General features: G+C 46.2%; 1 protein-coding gene across 27 annotated transcripts in view; it reads right to left on the bottom strand.

The window, feature by feature from the left end:
* Positions 1-19,744, bottom strand: part of TMEM164 (transmembrane protein 164) — a 350,347-nt gene extending 330,603 nt beyond the window's left edge. For 9 of the 27 annotated variants that reach the window (XR_012429941.1, XR_012429940.1, XR_012429944.1 and 6 more), the window contains exons 1-2: positions 18,981-19,045; positions 17,999-18,663 (exon numbers count right to left, since the gene is read on the bottom strand). Coding sequence is in view for 13 of the 27 variants with exons in the window: in XM_074029418.1 (XP_073885519.1) it covers positions 17,999-18,388 (390 nt within the window). In the remaining 14 variants the exon portion in view is untranslated. Of the gene's footprint in view, positions 1-17,998; positions 18,664-18,980; positions 19,046-19,367; positions 19,481-19,687 lie in introns of those variants that run through there. The other 18 variants (XR_012429945.1, XR_012429946.1, XM_074029425.1 and 15 more) reach the window with 10 other exon arrangements.
* Positions 19,745-20,082: the final 338 nt, after the last annotated feature.

Here is a 20,082-nt window from a genome sequence, read left to right as displayed (position 1 = left end):
GCCTATTCCCCAACCATTCCATGTATCAGAGGCTTAACTGGCCTGAGATCTCATGCTTTTCTGGAAGCTTCCCTACTACTAAAATTGGTATTTCATTTGTCCCTTCTCAACGACCCTGCTCCTCGCTTCACACTGATGTTTCCTCATAGCAATGAGTGTCCCCTTCCTTTTCTCTCTGCGGCTCAGCACTGAATCTGTCTGACTCACACACACACACACACACACACACACAGATTTGCTTTTTTAATTCCTTCTTAATCAGCCCCTGCCTGCCTCTTGGCCACTTAGCTACTCTTCTACTTATCCCCTCCCTTTTCGCTGAACTTCCTGGCAATGGGGTAACTGCCTCATTCCAGCAATAATCTCTCCATGCCCCCTGCCTCACCCCCACCAGCCACACAGACAGCAAGGCACCTGTGGCACAGCCTCCAAAACACATGATGTTTTCTCAGTTGCCAAATGTTCTCTCGAGAGTTGACTTCCTTTGTCCATTGAATCTTTTTTAGAAAAGTAAAACTATTCTCGCAGGCTGCCAATCATCCTTTCTTTATTTAAATAAGTATTTCTCTTAATTACTAAAGGAATCTATACTTATACCAAATTCAAATAATACAGAAATGTGGTCATTAAAAAATGAGAATGCCTCTCTTTCCCTAATCACTCAGGAGTAAGTGCTATTTAGTATATATTCTTCTAGATTTTTACAATGTGTTCATAAACATGCACATATAAAGGGGCTGCTTGGGCTTCTTTTTTTTTTTTTTTTCAGAAAAAGGGGTTTCTCTCATACATATGGTTTTGCAACACTGTTGTATTTTAGCAATATATTGTGAACAACTTTGAAAGTGAATTCAGACATCAGCTTCCTTTTAAAAAGCTATACTATTCATTGGCCAGATTTACCATTCTGCTATTAATGGGTTGTTTCCCAATGTTCTGTATCCACCAACACTGATGCCATAAATATTCTGGCATGCAACTCTTCACACATTAACATTTGTAGAGTAAATATTTTAAAGTGGGTGGGGTGGCTGGCCACAGGGACCAGCCTGTAATCACCAATTCTAATTACCTTCTCTCAGGTCTTCCTTGGCCTCACCCTCTACATTTCATGACACAGAGGACAGCTCCTGCCTTCTGAAACTCCTTCCTCTCCTGGATCTCATTCCACTTCCTGGATGGCTGCTCCGTCAGGAGTCTTCTTTCTGCTCCCAAAGGAGACATTCCCCAGAATACTTTCCTTCTTTCTCTTCTCTAGCTTGCATGATGCTCTCCTCTTCTCCTCCTTTATCTTCTCGAAGCCAATACCTCCTAAATCAACATTTCTAGCCTTCACTACATCTCAATAGCCTGCTGGACAATCCATCCTCAACATCTCAAACATCTGAAAATCAACAAATCTCAAAATGAACTAATGACCTTTTCCTCTAAGCCACAGTTTCCTCATCTGGAAAACAAAGGGATTGGACTAGACTTAATTTTTTTAAAAATAGGAGTCTAGAATGTACCAGAAGCTGTGGGGGATACAAAAGTTAATAAAAACATAGACCTTACATTCGGGGAACATACAATCTAAGGAGTAGGGAAGATACACAAACAATTACATAATATAAGGCAGAATAACATGCTAAAATAGACAAGAGAGGCTAAATCCGGCTTAGAGGCTTGAAGACAGCTTCATAAGAGGGAGTGTTTGGGCTGAGCCTTGAATGATAACTAGCATTTCAACAGGAAGAGAAAAGAAAGAATATTTCTGTCTAACAGTGCATGCAGCATAAACAAAGTATAAACTCAGAGAAAAATGGAAGTGCATGGTGCTGGTGGCTGGATCAGAGAACGCATGGAAGAATATACTAAATAACAAGACTGCAAAAAATGGTTGGGACCAAAATCATAGAAGATACTGAATCCTATCATACGGAGATTAGGATTTCTCTACAGGCTTTATCTATGTGCCATCCCTAGTCTATATATTAATACCAACTCGGACTGATTGATAAGTGGCTACCTAGAATGCTATGCTAAAAAGATTTTAAACCTACTTGGAGACTCCCTGGGAAAGCGTGCCTATGACTGATTAGCACAGTCGGTCAGGGACAATATAAAGTGTATGCATCTATGTGTTTACCATCCCTGATGAAGGCAATAAGGAGTTACTGAAGGTTTTGGAGGAGGGGAATGGCATGATCCAACATGTATTGTACTTGTATCATTCTGGCAGTAAAGGGTCGAGTAGTAGGTCGAGTAAAGGATAGAGTAGTGTAAAGGATAGAGGAGGCGATCAATCACAAGGTTGCTCTAACAAGCCAGGTGATGATGATGACAATGATAAACAAGATGAACCAGGGCAGGGGAATCAAAGAGGAAAAGGAAGAGAAATGGAAGAGATGATGAAAGGCAGAATCAAGATGACTGAGACTATGATGATGAAAAGGAGGAAGAGGAGGGAATTGAGATGTATCGAGGTTTCTAGGGATTTAACCTGGGTCACTGGATGGATTGTGATGCCGTTAAATAAGATAAGAACACTGAAGGAACAGTATCATAGCAGTCCTTCCTTTACATTCCAAATCCCCCAACCACTTTCCTTAGGATGCATGGCTTTCAAGCCCTCTTGAGTACACTGGGAAGAATAAAGCAGGATCTACATTGCTTGATGGCCCCAGCATTTATGTAACCCTACATATAAACCTACCTTTCTCCCTTCTGCCAGGCTACCAAGGAAATAACTATCAATATCTGATCCTAGAAACAGTGGGCTAAGAAACGTTTAAATATTCCTGCTCTCAAGACATGATGATTGTTCTCATTTTGATAGCACTTTCTTATATTCACAGCCCATTCACATACCTTATTTCACTTGATTCTCATATTTACCCTATAAGGTAAGAAGGGCAAAGACCATCTCTGTCTTAGAGATGATAACAGCCATACTCATATTTACTAAACATTTGCCATGCACCACTATTCCAAACACTTCACATGTAGTCATGCATTTAATTCTTACAAGAACCCCATCAAGTAGATGCTACTATTAATCCCCATTTTGCAGATAAGAAAACAGGCCTAAAGGCTTTAGGTATACTGGTCTAGCAACAAACAAGACAAATAATGAACTTGGAAGACCTCAAAAAAAAACAAAACAAAACAAATACCATGCCTAGCTATGTCAATTAACTTTCCCAGAGTTGCACAGCTAGAAAGCAGCAGAACTGGGATTTGAACCTGACTAGTCTGGCTCCAGAGCCTGCACTTTTAACTACCACACTCTATTTCTTATTATATAAGAAGACTGAGGCACAGAGAGGCTACCTGAATGGCCAAAATGACTCTGTTTTGTCAACCTGTTACTGATGAACCTACAACCAGGACCCAGGTCTGGCTAACCCTTAATCCAGTGCTGTTTCTATTACTCAACATCATTTACCAAGATGAACTAACCTCTACTACTGGGCTGACAGATAATTCTGACGTTTTTCTTCTTTGGCCTTTGTCACCTCTGCTACACTAAGGTTCTAATTTTGATCCCTTGCCCTGGAGCCTCATACAACTGTTTACTAGGATCAGATGCAGGCCTCTATTTGGAGGCAGGAAATGATGGCCTCAGTTATATCCACAGCTGAGTGCGTCCCATTTCCAAACAACCAATATCTATAAGCAACCCATACTGGCTCTACATGCAGGCTCATTAAGCACACACATCCCTGTGAACTGCCTGTGCAGGGCAAACAGCAAGTAATAGTGACACCAGGGCCAGACTCCTCTGCGGAAGACACGAAGCAAGGGCAGGAAAGTAAACTGAAAAAAACAGTTGCTATACCAGCCAGGTAAAGAGGTGGCCTGCAGGCCGGGCGCAGTGGCTCACGCCTTTAATCCCAGCACTTTGGGAGGCGGAGGCAGGTGGATCACCTGAGGTCGGGAGTTCGAGACCAGCGTGACCAACATTGAGAAACCACATCTCTACTAAAAATACAAAATTAGCCGGGCATGGTGGCTTATGCCTGTAATCCCAGCTACTCGGGAGGCTGAGGCAGGAGAATCGCTTGAACCCGGGAGGCGGAGGTTGCGGTGAGCCGAGATCGCGCCATTGCACTCCAGCCTGGGCAACAAGAGTGAAACTCTATCTCAAAAAAAAAAAAAAAAAAAAAAGGGTGGCCTGCAGCCAGGAGATCCTCACTCTCAAGAAGGCAATGAACAGTGACGCTCAAAAAACACAAGATTTCCATTTCTCTAATAGTGAGCAAGAAGAAAATTCCATTTCCTTCACTTCCTTTCATGCCAGAAGGTTAGGGATAGAAGGAGGCCATGTGTGGTATTATAGAGAGATACTGAAATGGGAGTGAGGAGACCCAGCTCTGCTTCTATTTAGCTGTGTGACTTTGGGCAAATGACTTCACCTCTCTGGGTCTCAGTTTGCTCATCTGGAAAACAAGGGATGAAGGAGAGACAAATTAGTTGATCTCAGAGATTTCTTTCAGCTCTGACTTGGTATCACTCTGCCATTTTAACAACCTGACAAAGTACAGCTAGAACATCCTGTGCCTATAGTCCACCAAAGGGGAAATCAGCTAGAAGCAAAGAAAAGAAGAATTAGATAAAACAGGCCAGATGTGGTGGCTCACTCCTATAATCCCAGCACTTTGGGAGGCTGACGCAGAAGAATCGCTTGAGCCCAGGAATCCAAGACCAGCCTAAGCAATATGGCAAGACCCCATCTCTACAAAAAATAAAAACTAGCTGGGCATGGTGATGCGTGCCTGTGGTTCCAGCTACTTGGGAGGCTGAGGCAAGAGGATCACTTGAGCCCAAGGGGACAAGGCTGCAGTGAGCCATATTCAAACCACTGCACTCCAGCCTGAGCGACAGAGCAAGACCCTGTCTCAAAAAAAAAAAAAAAAAATACATGAAACAAAAGCAACCTTTCTGGAGGCTGCAAATGAGGTAATATACAGGCAGCAGACTAAGTACCATGCCTAAAGCATAATTAACGTGTATTCAAAAATGTTACAAGTGTTATTACTACTAGTCACTTTTCCGAGTGTACAAAGATAACCAGAAATTATAGTGAGTTTTCTCCTAAATTCGACTCTTTTTTGCCCATCTGACCCTGTTACACATTTCCAGCATTTAAAAGGCCTAAGGGAGGCCCTGAATGAGCAGGGGCACCAGCTGTCCTTAATGTCCATGGACAGTTATAACTGAAAAGCAAAAACCCAACACTAAGGAAAGAAGGGAAAGAGAAAATACAAGTGGCAAGAGCCAGGATTAATCCTCCGTTCACTGCAAACTGATTGTGGAAGAGGGGGATGAAAAAACAACAGGTGCAGACCACAATGTACTTGGCAAATTGTTTTTTAGGACAGACCCAAAGCAGGGAGTAAGACATTTGGGAAGATGATCCTAGCCTGGTTTCCATGTGTGTCCATCTGAGCAAACACAGCACTGGCTGTGAGATATGACCAAACACTACCCAGCCAGTCAGGAGACCCTGTGACACGGCGGGCTTCACATTCTTCTCCACAAAGCTAACGCGGCCTTGGCCTGAAGGCCACCCCTGACTCTGATGACCAAGACAATACCCCCCCTGAAATTCCCCACAGGGCTGGGGGTCAATCAGTTCGCTTGGCTGAGTGGCCAGAAACCCCACATGCAAGCAAGGAAACATGACCTTGGCTTGGTGCTAGCTTGCAGGGCTATTCTGAGGAAAGGTGAACTTGAAAGCAGAGTAAAGTCAGCTGCTACGCAGCAGAAGAGAGATCCAAATGTAGAGGCGGCCCCTTTCCTCAGGGTGCCAACATTCCCTGTGGGGCTGGGGGTCCAGGAAATAGGAAGAAATACCCACATGAAGCAGCAGCCAGTAGCGGTGGCAGCCCAAGGGACCAAGTATGAAAGCACTGCTGATAATGAGGCACTTGTGCACATGACCCTGAGCAACATTCCTGCAGGGTGCAGAGAATAAAGTGACAGGCACACACACACACACTCAAGTTCCTGGAACTTAAAAAAGGAAACTCTTAACAAATGCAAACCAACAAAGAACAAGTGCCGATATGAAGAGGACCCTTTGTTACAATCTTCCCTAGGTCTTAGAATGTGTGAACTTTCATAGCTTTTAATTTCCAAGCGCTGCTGTTTATTTGGGTTGCTGATTGTTTAGAAATGCCCTCTAAACCAGCTCCTCTTCCAGGGAACCAGTTTATAGAAAACATGATCTTAGCCTTCTCAACTCTCCCACCTCCAAGGCTAAGAAACAGCCTTCTTACCCACAACACTTGGGAATATGCCCAGAGGCCTTCCAATGGCCTTAGCAGGATACAGCACATCCCCCACATCTCAAAGCCTGAAATCACATGACCAAGGTCTAGGCCCCAGAAGGCTGCACTTAAAGGGGGCCTTCTCTAGTGATTGGATGCTTAGGCCCCAGAGCAGTCTTGAAAATGAGGCCGCAGAACAAAGTCTTGAAAAGGAGGAGAGCTGGTCTTAAGGAGAGAGGATTACCATATCCCAGAGATGTAATTGGGTTTTTTCTGTCCATTTGCTGATGCGAAAAGCCAAGGCACAGTGAAGTCTCCTGAAAGCAGTACAGTTTCCACTATACTGTGCTTCTCCTTCAGCTAAGATACTGGTCCACTTGAAACCTGCCTTTCACCCAGGAGCTCTGGGGGTGGCCCTTTCTCCTCTAATAGTTATCTAACTCTGGTAATAGTTGGCCCTGGAGAAGGTTACACTCCCCTTAATCAAAAGAAATAAATGAAAAAGTAAAAAAAAAAAAAAAAAAAACTCATTCACCAGTCTATGCCCACCCCATTCCCCCAAACTCACTCCTTTCATACTTCTGTCACAAACTCACTGGTTTCCTAGACTACCAATCTCAAGACGGTTTGCACCATGGAGCCAGCCCACTGATAAAGAGCAGTAATAATGAAGCCAATAGGTCCCCCGAAAGCTAAGCTTCCTAACAATGAGAGCCACCCTCTAAATTCTTTAAATCTTACAGATGTAAGAAGAATTGCCATTTTAAACAGAATCACCCAGTCACCCAGAAAGGACTGGATAATTTAAAGTATCTTCACATTACCCACAAACATGTCCTTAAGCCTCAAACAGTCAAGCAACCCTGTCCCGCAGAAATTATTACATGGGTGCTAACTTCATGGAACCAACACCTTTGCCCACTGCATACAATTATGATACCAGGGAAGATTTTCTTGGAAAAGCTTTCCTGTAGCAAATCCCTACCATCTTATTGCAACAACAGGCACCCAGGCTCGAAGCAGCAGCCATAGTGAGAATGATGATGACCGTCATCATCACCCTCACCATCTTAGTTGCTGACATCATTGTCATCATCATCATCATCATCGTTTAAATGTACTGAATGTTTCGGCCGGGCGCGGGGGCTCACGCCTGTAATCCCAGCACTTTCAGAGGCCGAGACGGGCGGATCACGAGGTCAGGAGATGGAGACCATCCTGGCTAACACGGTGAAACCCCGTCTCTACTAAAAAATACAAAAAAACTAGCTGAGCGAGGTGGCGGGCGCCTGTAGTCCCAGCTACTCAGGAGGCTGAGGCAGGAGAATGGCGTAAACCCGGGAGGCGGAGCTTGCAGTGAGCTGAGATCCGGCCACTGCACCCCAGCCTGGGCGACAGAGCAAGACTCCGTCTCAAAAAAAAAAGAAAAAAAATGTACTGAATATTTCTTATGTGCCAGATACTATCTTAAATGCTTTATTAATATTCTCTCATTTTTCTCACTTAATCCTCACAACAACTCTGGTAATGTTCAAGTTTGATCATACCATTTTATGAATGTGGGAACACAGGCTCAGAGAGGTTAAGTAATTTGCCCACGGTTACAGAGCTAGTGGTAGAATTTGAATCTAGGCTTTTACCACCCTAGAGCCTATACTCTTACCCAATACACCACTATGATCTTGAAATGTTAAGTAATACTATTATTATTTAAAAACTGCTAACATTTATTTAGTGCACACAATAAGCCAGAAATTCTGCTAAATATTTGATTTAAATTATTTTATTTAACCCTCTCAACAACCCTATTAGTATTCCCATTTTACAGATGCAGCTAAGTAACATGCCTAAGGTCACATGGTGATGGCGCTCAAACCCAAACCCAGGAAATATGGTCCAAAGGCTCTATCCACCAAGCTGAACTTGCATTAGGAAAATGAAGCATTTCTACTGCCCTACTTAAGTCAGGATCCCTGCTGTGTCCCAATGCAAGCCTACAATGTCCCAGCAAGAATTTGGCAAGTAAATGCCAATGAGGAAACTTATCTGGCCCTGATGTGTACATACCAGCCACTCAGATCTGATTAATGTAGGAAAAGAAGACCAAAACTCTTTATAGAAGTCTCTCTTTACCCCATTTTCCTTCAACCTGATTTCTGAAGAGAACACCTGACTACCAGCCTTTTTGCACTCTGCCCAGAACATCTAATAAGTGTTTACCCAGGACTCCCAGAGCCATACTTAAGGGCCTTAATGTGCAATCTGGCTCTGTACCTTATTTAATCAGCACCTGAATGAAATGTCTCTTTGCTAGCAACAGCCAGAGCACAGTCAGTCAGAGTCTTTCTGCAAACACAGCTGGTCGATCGGCAAAAACAATTCAATTCACAGGCAAAATACACCCTGACTTTATACCACTACTGGCATGTGATAGAGATGGGGAGACTGAAGGCATTTGGCTAGAATTAGGATGGTACCATGCTTCCTTTCCCCTCCAGATGATCTCACTCCTCCCTCTCCTACCCACCTAAACACATGGCCACAGGGCAGAGTTTGCACTGTTTTCGCCAAACAGGCCAATCCTGTCTGACTTCCTGGCTCCTGCAATATTCTCTTCCCTCAACACCACCCAGCTCAGAATAAAACTCTTATTATCCTTCCTCCCTCTGCCATTTCCTCCAGCAGCTACTAGACAGGAACCAAAACCAATCAAGAGATCCCCCAAACTCTCCCCTTCAGGATCTCATGCTGGTAACAGGTCCAAGTGCCTTGATGCCCATGAACTGACAGATGTACAAGCGCTGCCCTACGTAGCCAGGAAAGAGCTGAGTAAACACAGAGGACTGACCGGTGCCCAGAAAAGGGGTCCTCCCCAGGCCTTCAGATTAACTGCTGCATCCAAGCACTGTGGAGGGAGATTTACATTAATATGAAACCCTGAGGGTCAGCACGTAGGGTGGCAAGGCATAGATAACTCCAGTTCTCCTGATCAGGGGCTTTGGGGGAGAGAAGAGGCCAAAACCTGAGCAAGGGACATGAGAAAGAACATCTGCTTAAAAACACTAGACACAGTCTACCAATTATATATAATGTTAGGGTAACAGGCCCTTTTTTAAAACTCATCCTCTCCCTGATGCCCAGTGGAGTCTGTCCACTCACACTTCAGTATGAACCTCTGAAATAAAACTGCTTTCTTCCTAATCCCCCCATGGCTATCATCTCCTCTGAAGAGATGGACATTTTGAATTACAGAAAGGATTGTTTTGGAGCTTGCAGTACTCTGGAAGGCGCCAAGCTTGTGTGGGGTGGATCAGGTGGAGAGACTTGGAAACAGGGAAGAAGAGATATGAAAAAGAAAGGTAGAAAGATGGCACCACATTTCATTAGTGCTGCTGTGAACTTTAGAGCAGTAACCATCCATGAGCCACTAAAAATCATCTACTGGTTGCAGGTGGGATGCCTGCTATCTCCTCATTTCTCACATTTAATGTCTGCTCACTTACGCCAATGTTCTGTGCCTCTGTCATTGACAGTGTGGGCCCTCCTTGGGACAGCACAGAGAACAAAATTTTCTATCTCATCCCCTATCAAGGATGCAAGGGCATCTGCAGTTTGCTTATCAACAGCCTAGAAATAACAGAGCATTCCTAGAGTTTCACTTAGTTGGCCAAGGGAGAAGACATCTACCCCTGATAATAAGCAGCAAATAATTCCAGGTTACAGTTGAGACACTTTTCTGTGAAGGAGGAAGCAACTCTGCGAACTTATGTTAGGATCTCTCAAAGTGAGGTCAAAGGCTCACAGGCATTAGAATCATCTGGGATTTTGTTATAAATGCAGATTCCCATCCTCATCCTAGACCTGGTCAGAAATGCTGTGAAGAGAGCTAGACATCTACGTTGTAACAAGCTTCCAAGGGATTCTTTCACAAATAAAGTTTGACAATCACTGCTCTCCACATCCATCCGCTTCCTGTCCACTTGAACTCTGGGTAAGTGAACAGATACTAAATAGGAGAAATGGGGAGATAGCACATAGCCTTTGCACTTATTGTTTCTTATGCCTAGAATTGCTTTCCTTCCTCCATCACCCAATGAACTCCTACTCATTCAAGTACATTTATTGAGCACCTACTAGAGCCAGTCTCTGTTCTAGACACTAAGAGAACAAAAACCAAGGGTCCTTGCTTTCATGGCGCTAACATGAGCCAGCTCAAATGCCACCTCTTCTAGGAAGCTTTCCTTAATTGCATTAGGGGAAAAAAAAGACCCCTGTCCTGTATGCTTCGTTCAAACCTGTTACTATACATGTAATGCTGTAATTTAGTTGTTCTATTTCCTTGTCCATCTCATCAAAACTGTGAGCAAAATGAGGGCAAAGGCTACTGCTTTTTTTTTTTTTTTTTTTTTTGGTTTTGCTTTTGCTTTAGAAGGTACATCAGCAATGACTGCTTCTTATTTCTCTTTGAATCTCCAATGCCTGGCACCAATGTTTGGCACACAATAGGCATTCGAGAAATATCTGTTGAGTGAATGCAAGAAACAATAAACTCCCATGAACATTTAAAACAAGAGTCCTGCAAACAAGAGCGTTAGCATGCAACAACCATGTGTCAACATTCCCTCTTGTTAGTCCCTGCAGATCTTAGAGACTGGAAAGGGGGGGATATAGAATGACTGGAAGGATATATTCCGTATATCACTGGAAGGTAATAAAGGTGGCCTGGTTGAAATACTCCATTGACATAACTAATAGTCACCAAACAAGCCACTGGAACTCTACAGCTACCTAAAAACCCTCTTCACGATAACTTGGGGCCCTCATCCTCTAATATGAATCACACTATTTAACAGGTATTGAGACGGTGCCAGAAGACTTAATGCCTTGCCCACAGATCACCCAGACTCATGCTCAGTTAGGACGGGCACTGAAACCAACTTCCCACCTAATTACTTCAGCCACTACATAATGTCTTTACAAGTGGGGTCCAAGGCTGACCAGTTTTAGAATCACCCAAGAGCTGGTATAAATGCAGATTCCCATCCTCACCCTAGACCTGCTCAGAATCACTGTGTGGAGAACAAGGTATCTGCATTGTAACAAGCTTCCAAGAGACTCTTTTACAAATAAAGTTTGACAATCACTGCTCTCCACATCCATAGTCTCTTCGTGTTCACTCAGCCAGTTACTGGCAGGGAGAAGAGCACCTGAGACAAGACATTCTCAATTTAACAAAATATATGAAAGACCGGGAGAAGCAGAGAAACCTGGCTCTTCATTTCAATGAGGGACAACAATGAGGTATCCACTGAAAAATACAAGAGGAGAGAAAAAGGAAAAGTGAGGCTCTGGTTTAATAACATTTTTTATTTATATGATATTAAGAAGCAAGAAAGTTGGCATGTCCAAGAGATTAAGATCAAGATCCAACAGCATAATTTCCTGATTGGGAGAAAAGCAAACAGACACTTTGGGCCAAGAGTGGAGATTCTAATAACCAGTTCTTTGTGATGGAAATTCTACAAAAAGATGTGTGAGCAGGACCTGAGATTGCCTCACTCCTGTGGCTATTTCAAAAAACAGGCAGAGGCCGGGTGCAGTGGCTCAAGCCTGTAATCCCAGCGCTTTGGGAGGCCGAGACAGGCGGATCACAAGGTCAGGAGATCGAGACCATCCTGGCTAACACGGTGAAACCCCGTCTCTACTAAAAAAAAATACAAAAAACTAGCCGGGTGAGATGGCGGGTGCCTGTAGTCCCAGCTACTCGGGAGGCTGAGGCAGGAGAATGGCGTGAACCCGGGAGGCGGAGCTTGCAGTGAGCTGAGATCCAGCCATTGCACTCCAGCCTGGGCAACAGAGCGAGACTCTGTCTCAAAAAAAAACAAAAAAACAAAAAAAACAGGCAGAAAGATTTTTTTTTTTTTTGGAGACAGAGTCTCGCTCTGTCACCCAGGCTGGAGTGCAGTGGCGCGGTATCAGCTCACTGCAACCTCTGCCTCCCGGGTTCAAGCGATTCTCCTGCCTCAGCCTCCCGAGTAGCTGGGATTACAGGCGTGTACCACCATGCCTGGCTAATTTTTTGTATTTTTAGTAGAGAGAAGGTTTCCCCGTGTTAGCCAAGATGGTCTCGATCTCCTGACCTCATGATCCGCCTGCCTTGGCATCCCAAAGTACTGGGATTACAGGCGTGTGCCATCATGCCCGGTCGGAAGATTCTCTTAACAGGAACATAAGGCCACCAGTGGAGAAAGAGAAAAGGAAAGCAGAAAGTCACTTCCACCAATCAATCAGTCACCATTATCCAGTACACATTAAACAATTAATGTGCATATACAGTATTATATTCAGCTCTACAAGGAGTTACAAAGGAAAAACCCACTATTCCTTTACTTTAAAAAAGTGTTCCCACTAATGGTAGAGAAACATTAAAGAAAAATGAAAAAAAAAAACAAGTGATCTGGCCAAACACAAGATTACCTACATGCATACAAAGGTATTCATCAAAGAGCCCAACATTCTGACAAGTATTCAGATGGCTGAGAAAGGAGGACAAAAAGTGTTACTTGAATGACTGGAATAACTGGAGTCAGGTCAGGCTCCTCTGGAAAGGTTTCTTCAGGGGAGTATTTACAGAGGGGAGGAAACTAAAAACAAGTCCCACAAAGACTGAGAAGAAGGTGGCACATGTGTGGCAAAGGAATAAAAATTGTGGGAGCTTGTGGATCATCCACTGAGTAGAGGCCAGCAACATACTGTTATTTAAAAGCAAGCTGACTTGTATTAACAGGTGCAAGGCATGAAAAGACTGGGAAAAAAATATTTCCTCTCTGCTTGGTGTGGGCTGGACCTCTGATAAGTTTACAGTGTCCAGTTTTATAGGCCATGCATCAGAAAGGTATCCAGACACAGGCAAGGATCCAGAGAAAAGTAACAAAAATGATTAGAGGAATGCCTTCTAGAAGCTATCAAGATAGGTGTAAGGAGTTGAGCTTTTTCGGTTTCTGAGTATGAAGTTAAAACTATATTGGTCATCTGCCATCTTTGACCAGTTTTGCCCAGCTTCTCTGTTTAAGTGACCACATAATTATTCAGAGAATTCAAGTGCTTCATTTCCACATGGCCCGTTTCACAGAGAAGACTGAGATAGCAAAAGGTTAAATAGTTTGCTGAGGTTCCTGTAGCAAGCCATGAGCAAAACTAGCATCATAATTTTAAATCTCGGGGCTGTCTGTAGGTTGTTTAATTCACCGATCTACAGCACCTCTCTTTATATGGACACCCCCAAAGACTGTAACAATGAAAGATGGAAAAATTCTCTGCAAATTTCCTTGGGGGGAGGAATAAACTAAAAAGGAATGTCGTGTCTCACTAGTGAGGCCCCTATAATCATCATCTCCTTGTATCCCCCTGGACTGATGACACAGGACACAGTCCATCTGATAAGCTGTCAGCAGATGGCTGGATTCCTTATTGTACCCATTACCCACCAACGTTAATTCCAAGCAGGAATGATAATCAGTGCTCCAGACAACAGATGGAGAATGAGGAGGTGTGTCTGGTCTGAAGTCAAGGGGGAAAACAGAAAGCCAAGTTTCTCAAATCCATCAGGTTTTCTCTAAAACAAATTCATCGCATAACAACTGGAATGCAACAGTATGTATTCAGCGAGTTGCAACGGGTTTCACGAAAAGCTCAGGACTTTCTGAGTGTGTGTCATTCTACACTTTTAGCAAGGAGGGAGGAAGTAAGAAAATCAGTGAACCCAAAGCGGGTAAGCCATATTTGGTTGAAGTTAGATTTCTAATATATTGTAAAGAAGACAAAAAATCAAATAGCTACAGCAACTCTAAAAAAGGATGGGATTCAGCATTACTCACTAAAAACCAACAGCTTGGGACTAAGGGGTCAACAGCACCAATTATTCTTTGCCAAATGTCCAGCCTGGATACAGCCTGCCTTATGCGCATAGACATCGAGGGTTAAACGGCATATGCTGCACCCCACTAAGTTCTGTGCCTAATCAGGAGATGCTGGCACAGACACATACAGAACCAACAGGAATTGGACAATTAAACAAGACATCCCAAATGGGATCTTTTCCTTAAATTTCTAAGACAAAGACAATATAACTGCACTCAAGGAGGGTAAAGGGCCACTAAATTAAGACCAGCAGTCTTTACAACCATCAGTCAAACTATCCAGCATTTTAACCCTTCTGCTGAGAAACTGTAGATTTTTAAGACTTAAATAGCTATGAGAATCTCTTCCTGCTAAGCCCAGATTCCCACTGTGGCAGCTCAGTTCTAAAGCCACCTGTGCCACTAACTTACTGGGTGATATTTGGTAGACAGTATAGTCACTCCATAAATTCACTCCCTGTCACCCATACCTGCCAAAATCATAAGCAAAAAGGGACTAGCCATGCTTGAAGAAATACTTATTGGTATAATTGATAGACACCACTGATATTTAGCAAGGGGTTTGGCAACCATGTGCTAACCTTGGTGCTTGCTGATCTTGAGAACACTCAAATTGTATCTCTGGCTGGAGGCTTAGCTATGAGATAGTGCAACGTCAACCATACATGCCTGGATCAGTCTACAGTCCCAGGACACGTTTGAGAAATCAGACAAGGCCAAAAAGAAACCTGACAGGATGAATATTAATCAATAACAGAACTTGGACACAAGTACTGCCCTTCCTTATGCTACTGAAGTTGGCAGTCACCCAAAGGCAGCATGGCTATGACGAGAGCCTGTGTAACAAGGCCTTGGGAATGACTATTTTGCAGACTGAAAAATGAGATAGGGAGACTAACCAATTTCCCTCCAACTTATCTATTTCCTGGCCTAAAGCAATACCTCACTTGTTACAAACTTACACTGACTCTCTGAGGAAGGCCTTTTTATAAAGCCCAAACTGAGTCATCCTGTTGAGAGACACACATCAGACATGTCTCTGCTAAGTTATCCCTTTCACTTCAGCTAGTATCTTTCCTTGTTAGGACTTCTAAATTCCACAGAATTTGCCACTACAACATAGCCTAATTCAGCTAGTTCACTTGCTAAACATTTCTTTGTATATAGCATCTGCTCTTTGGAATATATGCTGTTGCAGGAAACATTTTAACATCCCTTTCTCCAGGCCTAAGCTAAATGTAACAATGTATATGAAAGTGCCTTGTAAACAGTAAGTGCTAGATGAATGCAAGGTATTATGGTATGCTGGGTATACATACTATTATTGGTCATTGCTGCAACCAAGTCAGAAAATTATTTCCAACCATCTGCTGTTAATTTTTTTTTTTTTAGGACTCATCAAATTTTAAAAATCCATAGATTCCTGCTTCCCAGGAAAAGCCATATGGAGGGTATAGAAAGTTGGATGAATCAGAGGCTAGGTCTCCTGGTACGCCAGGGGTTACTATTTAAATGATACAAAGCAGTGATATAGGAGAAAAGGGCAAAGAAGCATAATTCTGATGGGGCTCGAGAACTCCTTGGCATGGCTCTGTTCCATGCCCCCATCCTAAGGCTTCAAAGTCCTAAAATGCCATCATCCTCTGCATGTGTTCCCAAGCATGGCCCAGCTGAGTTTACTTTACTGGAGAGACACAGGAGAAAACAATGAATGGGGACTGGCCACCTGACTTCCACAGAGAAGAAACTAGCTTCCTTTTTTTTCCACACAGGAGGTCAAAAGCATTTCAGGATAGCTCTCTGTTGCATACCCATCTACGACTTATGGGGACAAAAATCACATAAACCGTCAAGAGCTAGGAGGGCAACTCTGCCTCATTTTATAAGTAGGCAAACTGAGGACCAGGATTAGTACTTTCTCCAAAGTCACACAATGAATTAATGCCAGCACTAGGTCTCCAGAGTCTTCTAAGAGCCTCTAAAAATCTTTCTTCTAAAAACCATGGTGTTGCCAGTCTTGACGTCATCACACTAGCAGCAGCCAGGCTGAATTTAGTCCTTTGTTGACCTTGTAGATGTATGGTTGCCAGAGCCCTCAAGGCCACTTTGTAGAAGATGCACCCTTTGACCCTCACCACCTGCCATCCTAAAAAAAAAAGCACTCCTGTCCCGACAGCCTCACACAGCATGGGCTGAGATGCGTTGTTTCCTATCATTAACAAAAAGCCCATTCATTAAAAAAAGAAAGAAAGAAGACTGGCTCAAATTTACACAGAAGATCTAGCTAGGGCAGCCCTGGACTTCCTGTGAATGGCATCACTTCCCAAGAAGCCCTTTCTTTAAAAATGCTGCCCACTCCAACCCGGATGCTTACGCCACCCAATCAAAAACAGCCGCTTTATTCCAAAGCTATCCACACCTTCTTACCATATCTGCAAGAAGGGAAGAGGCCGGGGTCATTCACCACATCCAGGAGCCTGCAATCAAATGAGTTCCTAGGAACACAGTGCAAGTATCCAAGCCATGAGTAGACAGCGTGGTGCTCATCTGCCTGACACTTCCCACAGGACTGCCCCACCACCCACTGCCACCCTCACTTTGGGGGTGACAGCTTACAACCTCAAGGTGGATGAATCTGCTTTCCAACCCAAGCACTAATTCACCTTTTGGCTGCAAACAAATGACCTGTCATTCATAAACCCCGCCAGGCCTGTAAAATGGAGATAATAATCTCAACCTCCTGCCCCAAGCTAGGCTGTCACAAGTCTCCAAAGAATAACCTTCTACAACCATAAATACAGTAAAGATGCTAATGACAGGTTTCAAAACTGCCCCTGAATAAAACACACTGGGTTTTCCACAGTCTGAAATCTAAAAAAGACTGATTGCTCTCCCAGTCTCCTCTTCATCCTCCTCTATGATTTTATAGCTTTAGAACATCTCTCCACACAGGCTGAGTACAGACAGTCTCACTCTTGGTCCTCACCCAGATTATTTTTATGTATCTGGCAACTTGCCTTTTCAATCCCATTTGTTTTCCTTAGCACTGCTAATGGGTGGAAGTCGAGGAGGTAAAGAAATCAGCTTCCTAAGCACCCTTGGACTATGACCACAGGAGACAGAATGACAGTGATAAGATGGAGAGGTTTGCAAAAAAAGAAATACCCTCTCACCGTAACGATCACCAGCCCAAAGTTCACAGGTCAGCCTGGGAACCTGCTTCAGAACTCACTTAGTAGGAGCTTGGTGCTGCTCCAATGCCTCAAAATGAAAAGGCAGACCTCACTCTAAGAGCATACACTCCCAAATGAAAGAGTCATTAAGAGAAACCTGTAAAAGTATTTCCCCAAAGTACCACAGTGTAGATGAGAAAGTTTATGTGACCACCTCCAGGAAAGAGTGTCACCAGGCCCCGGGGAAATTAACTACCACAGAAGGCAAGGGAGCTGGGTCATGGTCCACTGATGTGATTCAGAAAGGACACCTGGCTGGGGCTGGACTTCCTGCTTGTGAAAGGCCAGGGCAGGGCAGGGCAGGGCTGGGCTGGGCTGGGCTGGGCTGGGAGGGGAGGGGCAGCCAGTGTGAGTGCCAGTCGTTCCTAGGGTTAAGGCACAAGGTTCCTCACCTCCACTGTGGGGCTGACGCATTGTGCAAAGGTGAAAGAAAGCCAAACCTGAAATCGGCACAAAGGCAGCCACTCGCTGGAAAATCATTTTTAAGGGTCCCACTCCCCGCCGGGATGAGATGCTGTACACTATGGAGTGTCCTGAGCACACAAATGACTCTTATCACTTAGGCTGCCTAGGAAAAAGTCAACAGACTCACATGCATCATGGTGACCAGGTGACAGGGGTTGAGCAGGTAGATGACGGTCTTGGTGGCGAACTTAAAGCCCACCTCCACCCCGAAGGTCAGGCACAGGGCTACTAAGAGCAGATTCTTGCTCAGGCTCTCCTTGCCTTCCTCTGGCCGCTGGGTCACCTGCTCTGGCTGGCTGCCAGGGCTACCCCTACCGTCCTCCTTCGTCTGCCTCAGGATGTGCCGCAGGGCCACCAGGATCTCCAACAGGGCCAGGGTCAGGACCACCACACTTTCCAGCAGCCGCTGCTGCCAAGAGAGGAAGGCAGCACAGTCGGGGCCCCCATTGCCTGCAAAACTGGGGTCCACGCCCCCATAGAGCCAGTCCAGGAGGCTCTGGTAGCTATACCGGGACATGATGCAAAGTGGTTCCCCTTGACCACAGTGCAGGAGGCAAGAGTGAGATGGAACACAAGCCCAGAGGGTTGCCCGGGTGGTGGACCATGTAAGGCGGGCACACCCCACGACCCCCCTCCAGACACCAGGGCACCGAGAGTAGGGGAGGGGAAGCTACACGCAAGGCCCGGGGTAAAGTGCTGGCTCTAACTTGTCCCCACGGCTGTCTGGGGGAGCCCCCCGCGCTTCTCCAGTGGCCACCAACGAGGCAGGGTTGAAAGGAGCCGTTGGCCAATCTAAAAGGAAGGAGAGGAAAAAAAAAAAAAAAGGTCTCAAAGAGGCAATTGCATCGGGAATTAGGAAACGGGAGGGGTAACTAGCGAGGGAAGAAAAGGGGAACGGGGCAGTGGCGAAGCAGGGGTCAGGGGAAGCCGGAGGCCGAGAGGGTCAGGGCGGGGGCCAAGGAGACCCGGCAGTGCTGCGGCAGCGAACCGGGAGCCAAAAGGGGTCAGAGCTAGGGGACACGCGGAGGCCAGGAGAGGAGCTAGCGGGGCCAGGCAGGCGGGGAGGGCGACGGGGATGGCAGGGACGCCGGACTCCTCGTCTCACGCACTCGCCACAGAGGGATCTCTTACTCCTGCAACCGCGTGGCCGTCTCTGCCCCCAGCTAGCAACTTCGCCGCCGACGGGCCCCTCCAGCCAATTTAGAGCGGTCCTGGTCCAGCCTCCCGCCCCCGGGTACACCCCCAAACCCCCAGCTCCACCCTCCGGCCCCAGACGCCCGCCCTCCAGGCAGCACCACCCCCAGCCCGCGGCCCGCCCGGGACCTGCCCCCCTCGCGCAGGCAGCGGCGGGAGGAAGCCGGAGGGAGGGCGGGAGGCCGGGCCAGCCGGAGGTTGGACTAAAGCCGGCCCCCTCCCTCCGCCCCGGCGCCGCAACCTCCCGCGCCTCCCGCCCGGCCCTGGGGATCAGCCGCCGCGCCCCTCGGGGCTTCACTCACCGGCAGCTCGGCCCGCGGCCCCGGGTCGGGCTACTGCTCCGCTCCCGCGCTCCCCGCGCCGGGCGCTCAGTTCCCCTGGCGGCCGCCGCCGCGGCGCACGGCTCCTCCTCCCCGTCTTCCTCCCCCTGCAGCAGCCGCGCTCGCTTCCTCCTTCTTCCCCTCCCTCTCTCCTCCCCCTCGCCGCTGCCACCGCCACTGCCTCCCTCCTCCCGTCCAGTTCAGCTCTCGCCCCACCACACGCCCTCGGGCCACGACTACTCCTCCTCGCCTCCTTCCCTTTTCTGCCTCTGGCACTCCCCTCACCCGTCCACCATTCACACCTCCCACCCTCCGCGGCTTCGGCTCTCCCTCCTCCTCCCTCCTCCGGCTCAGTCTCCGCCTCCTTCCTCCTCCTCCCTGGCCTGCCTCGTCTTCTGCACTCGGATCCTGCACGCGTGCACAGCCACCCTCCTTCACAACCGTGTACAGAATTCGCCCCCTCGGTGAAGGCCTGTTGACTGGCTCCGCCTCCCGCGACCTGGTTCTCCAGGGCACTTCTTTCTATACTGGACACATAGTAGGCACTTAGCCGGCCCGCCCTAACTACTTGTGCAGCGAATAAGCCTTTCTAGTAATGAGCAGCTTGGCTTTGGGGTGTGTGCTGGGTATGGCCGGCTCCTCTTAGCGATTCCTCCTTTCTGCCACGACTCATGCAAGACCAGAAAGGCATCTTCTC

Source organism: Macaca fascicularis, chromosome X, assembly GCF_037993035.2.
Source record: "Macaca fascicularis isolate 582-1 chromosome X, T2T-MFA8v1.1".
In the NCBI taxonomy this organism is placed as follows: domain Eukaryota; kingdom Metazoa; phylum Chordata; class Mammalia; order Primates; family Cercopithecidae; genus Macaca; species Macaca fascicularis.
The sequence above is the reverse complement of the archived record's forward strand: the minus strand, read 5'-3'. Positions and strand labels throughout refer to the sequence as shown.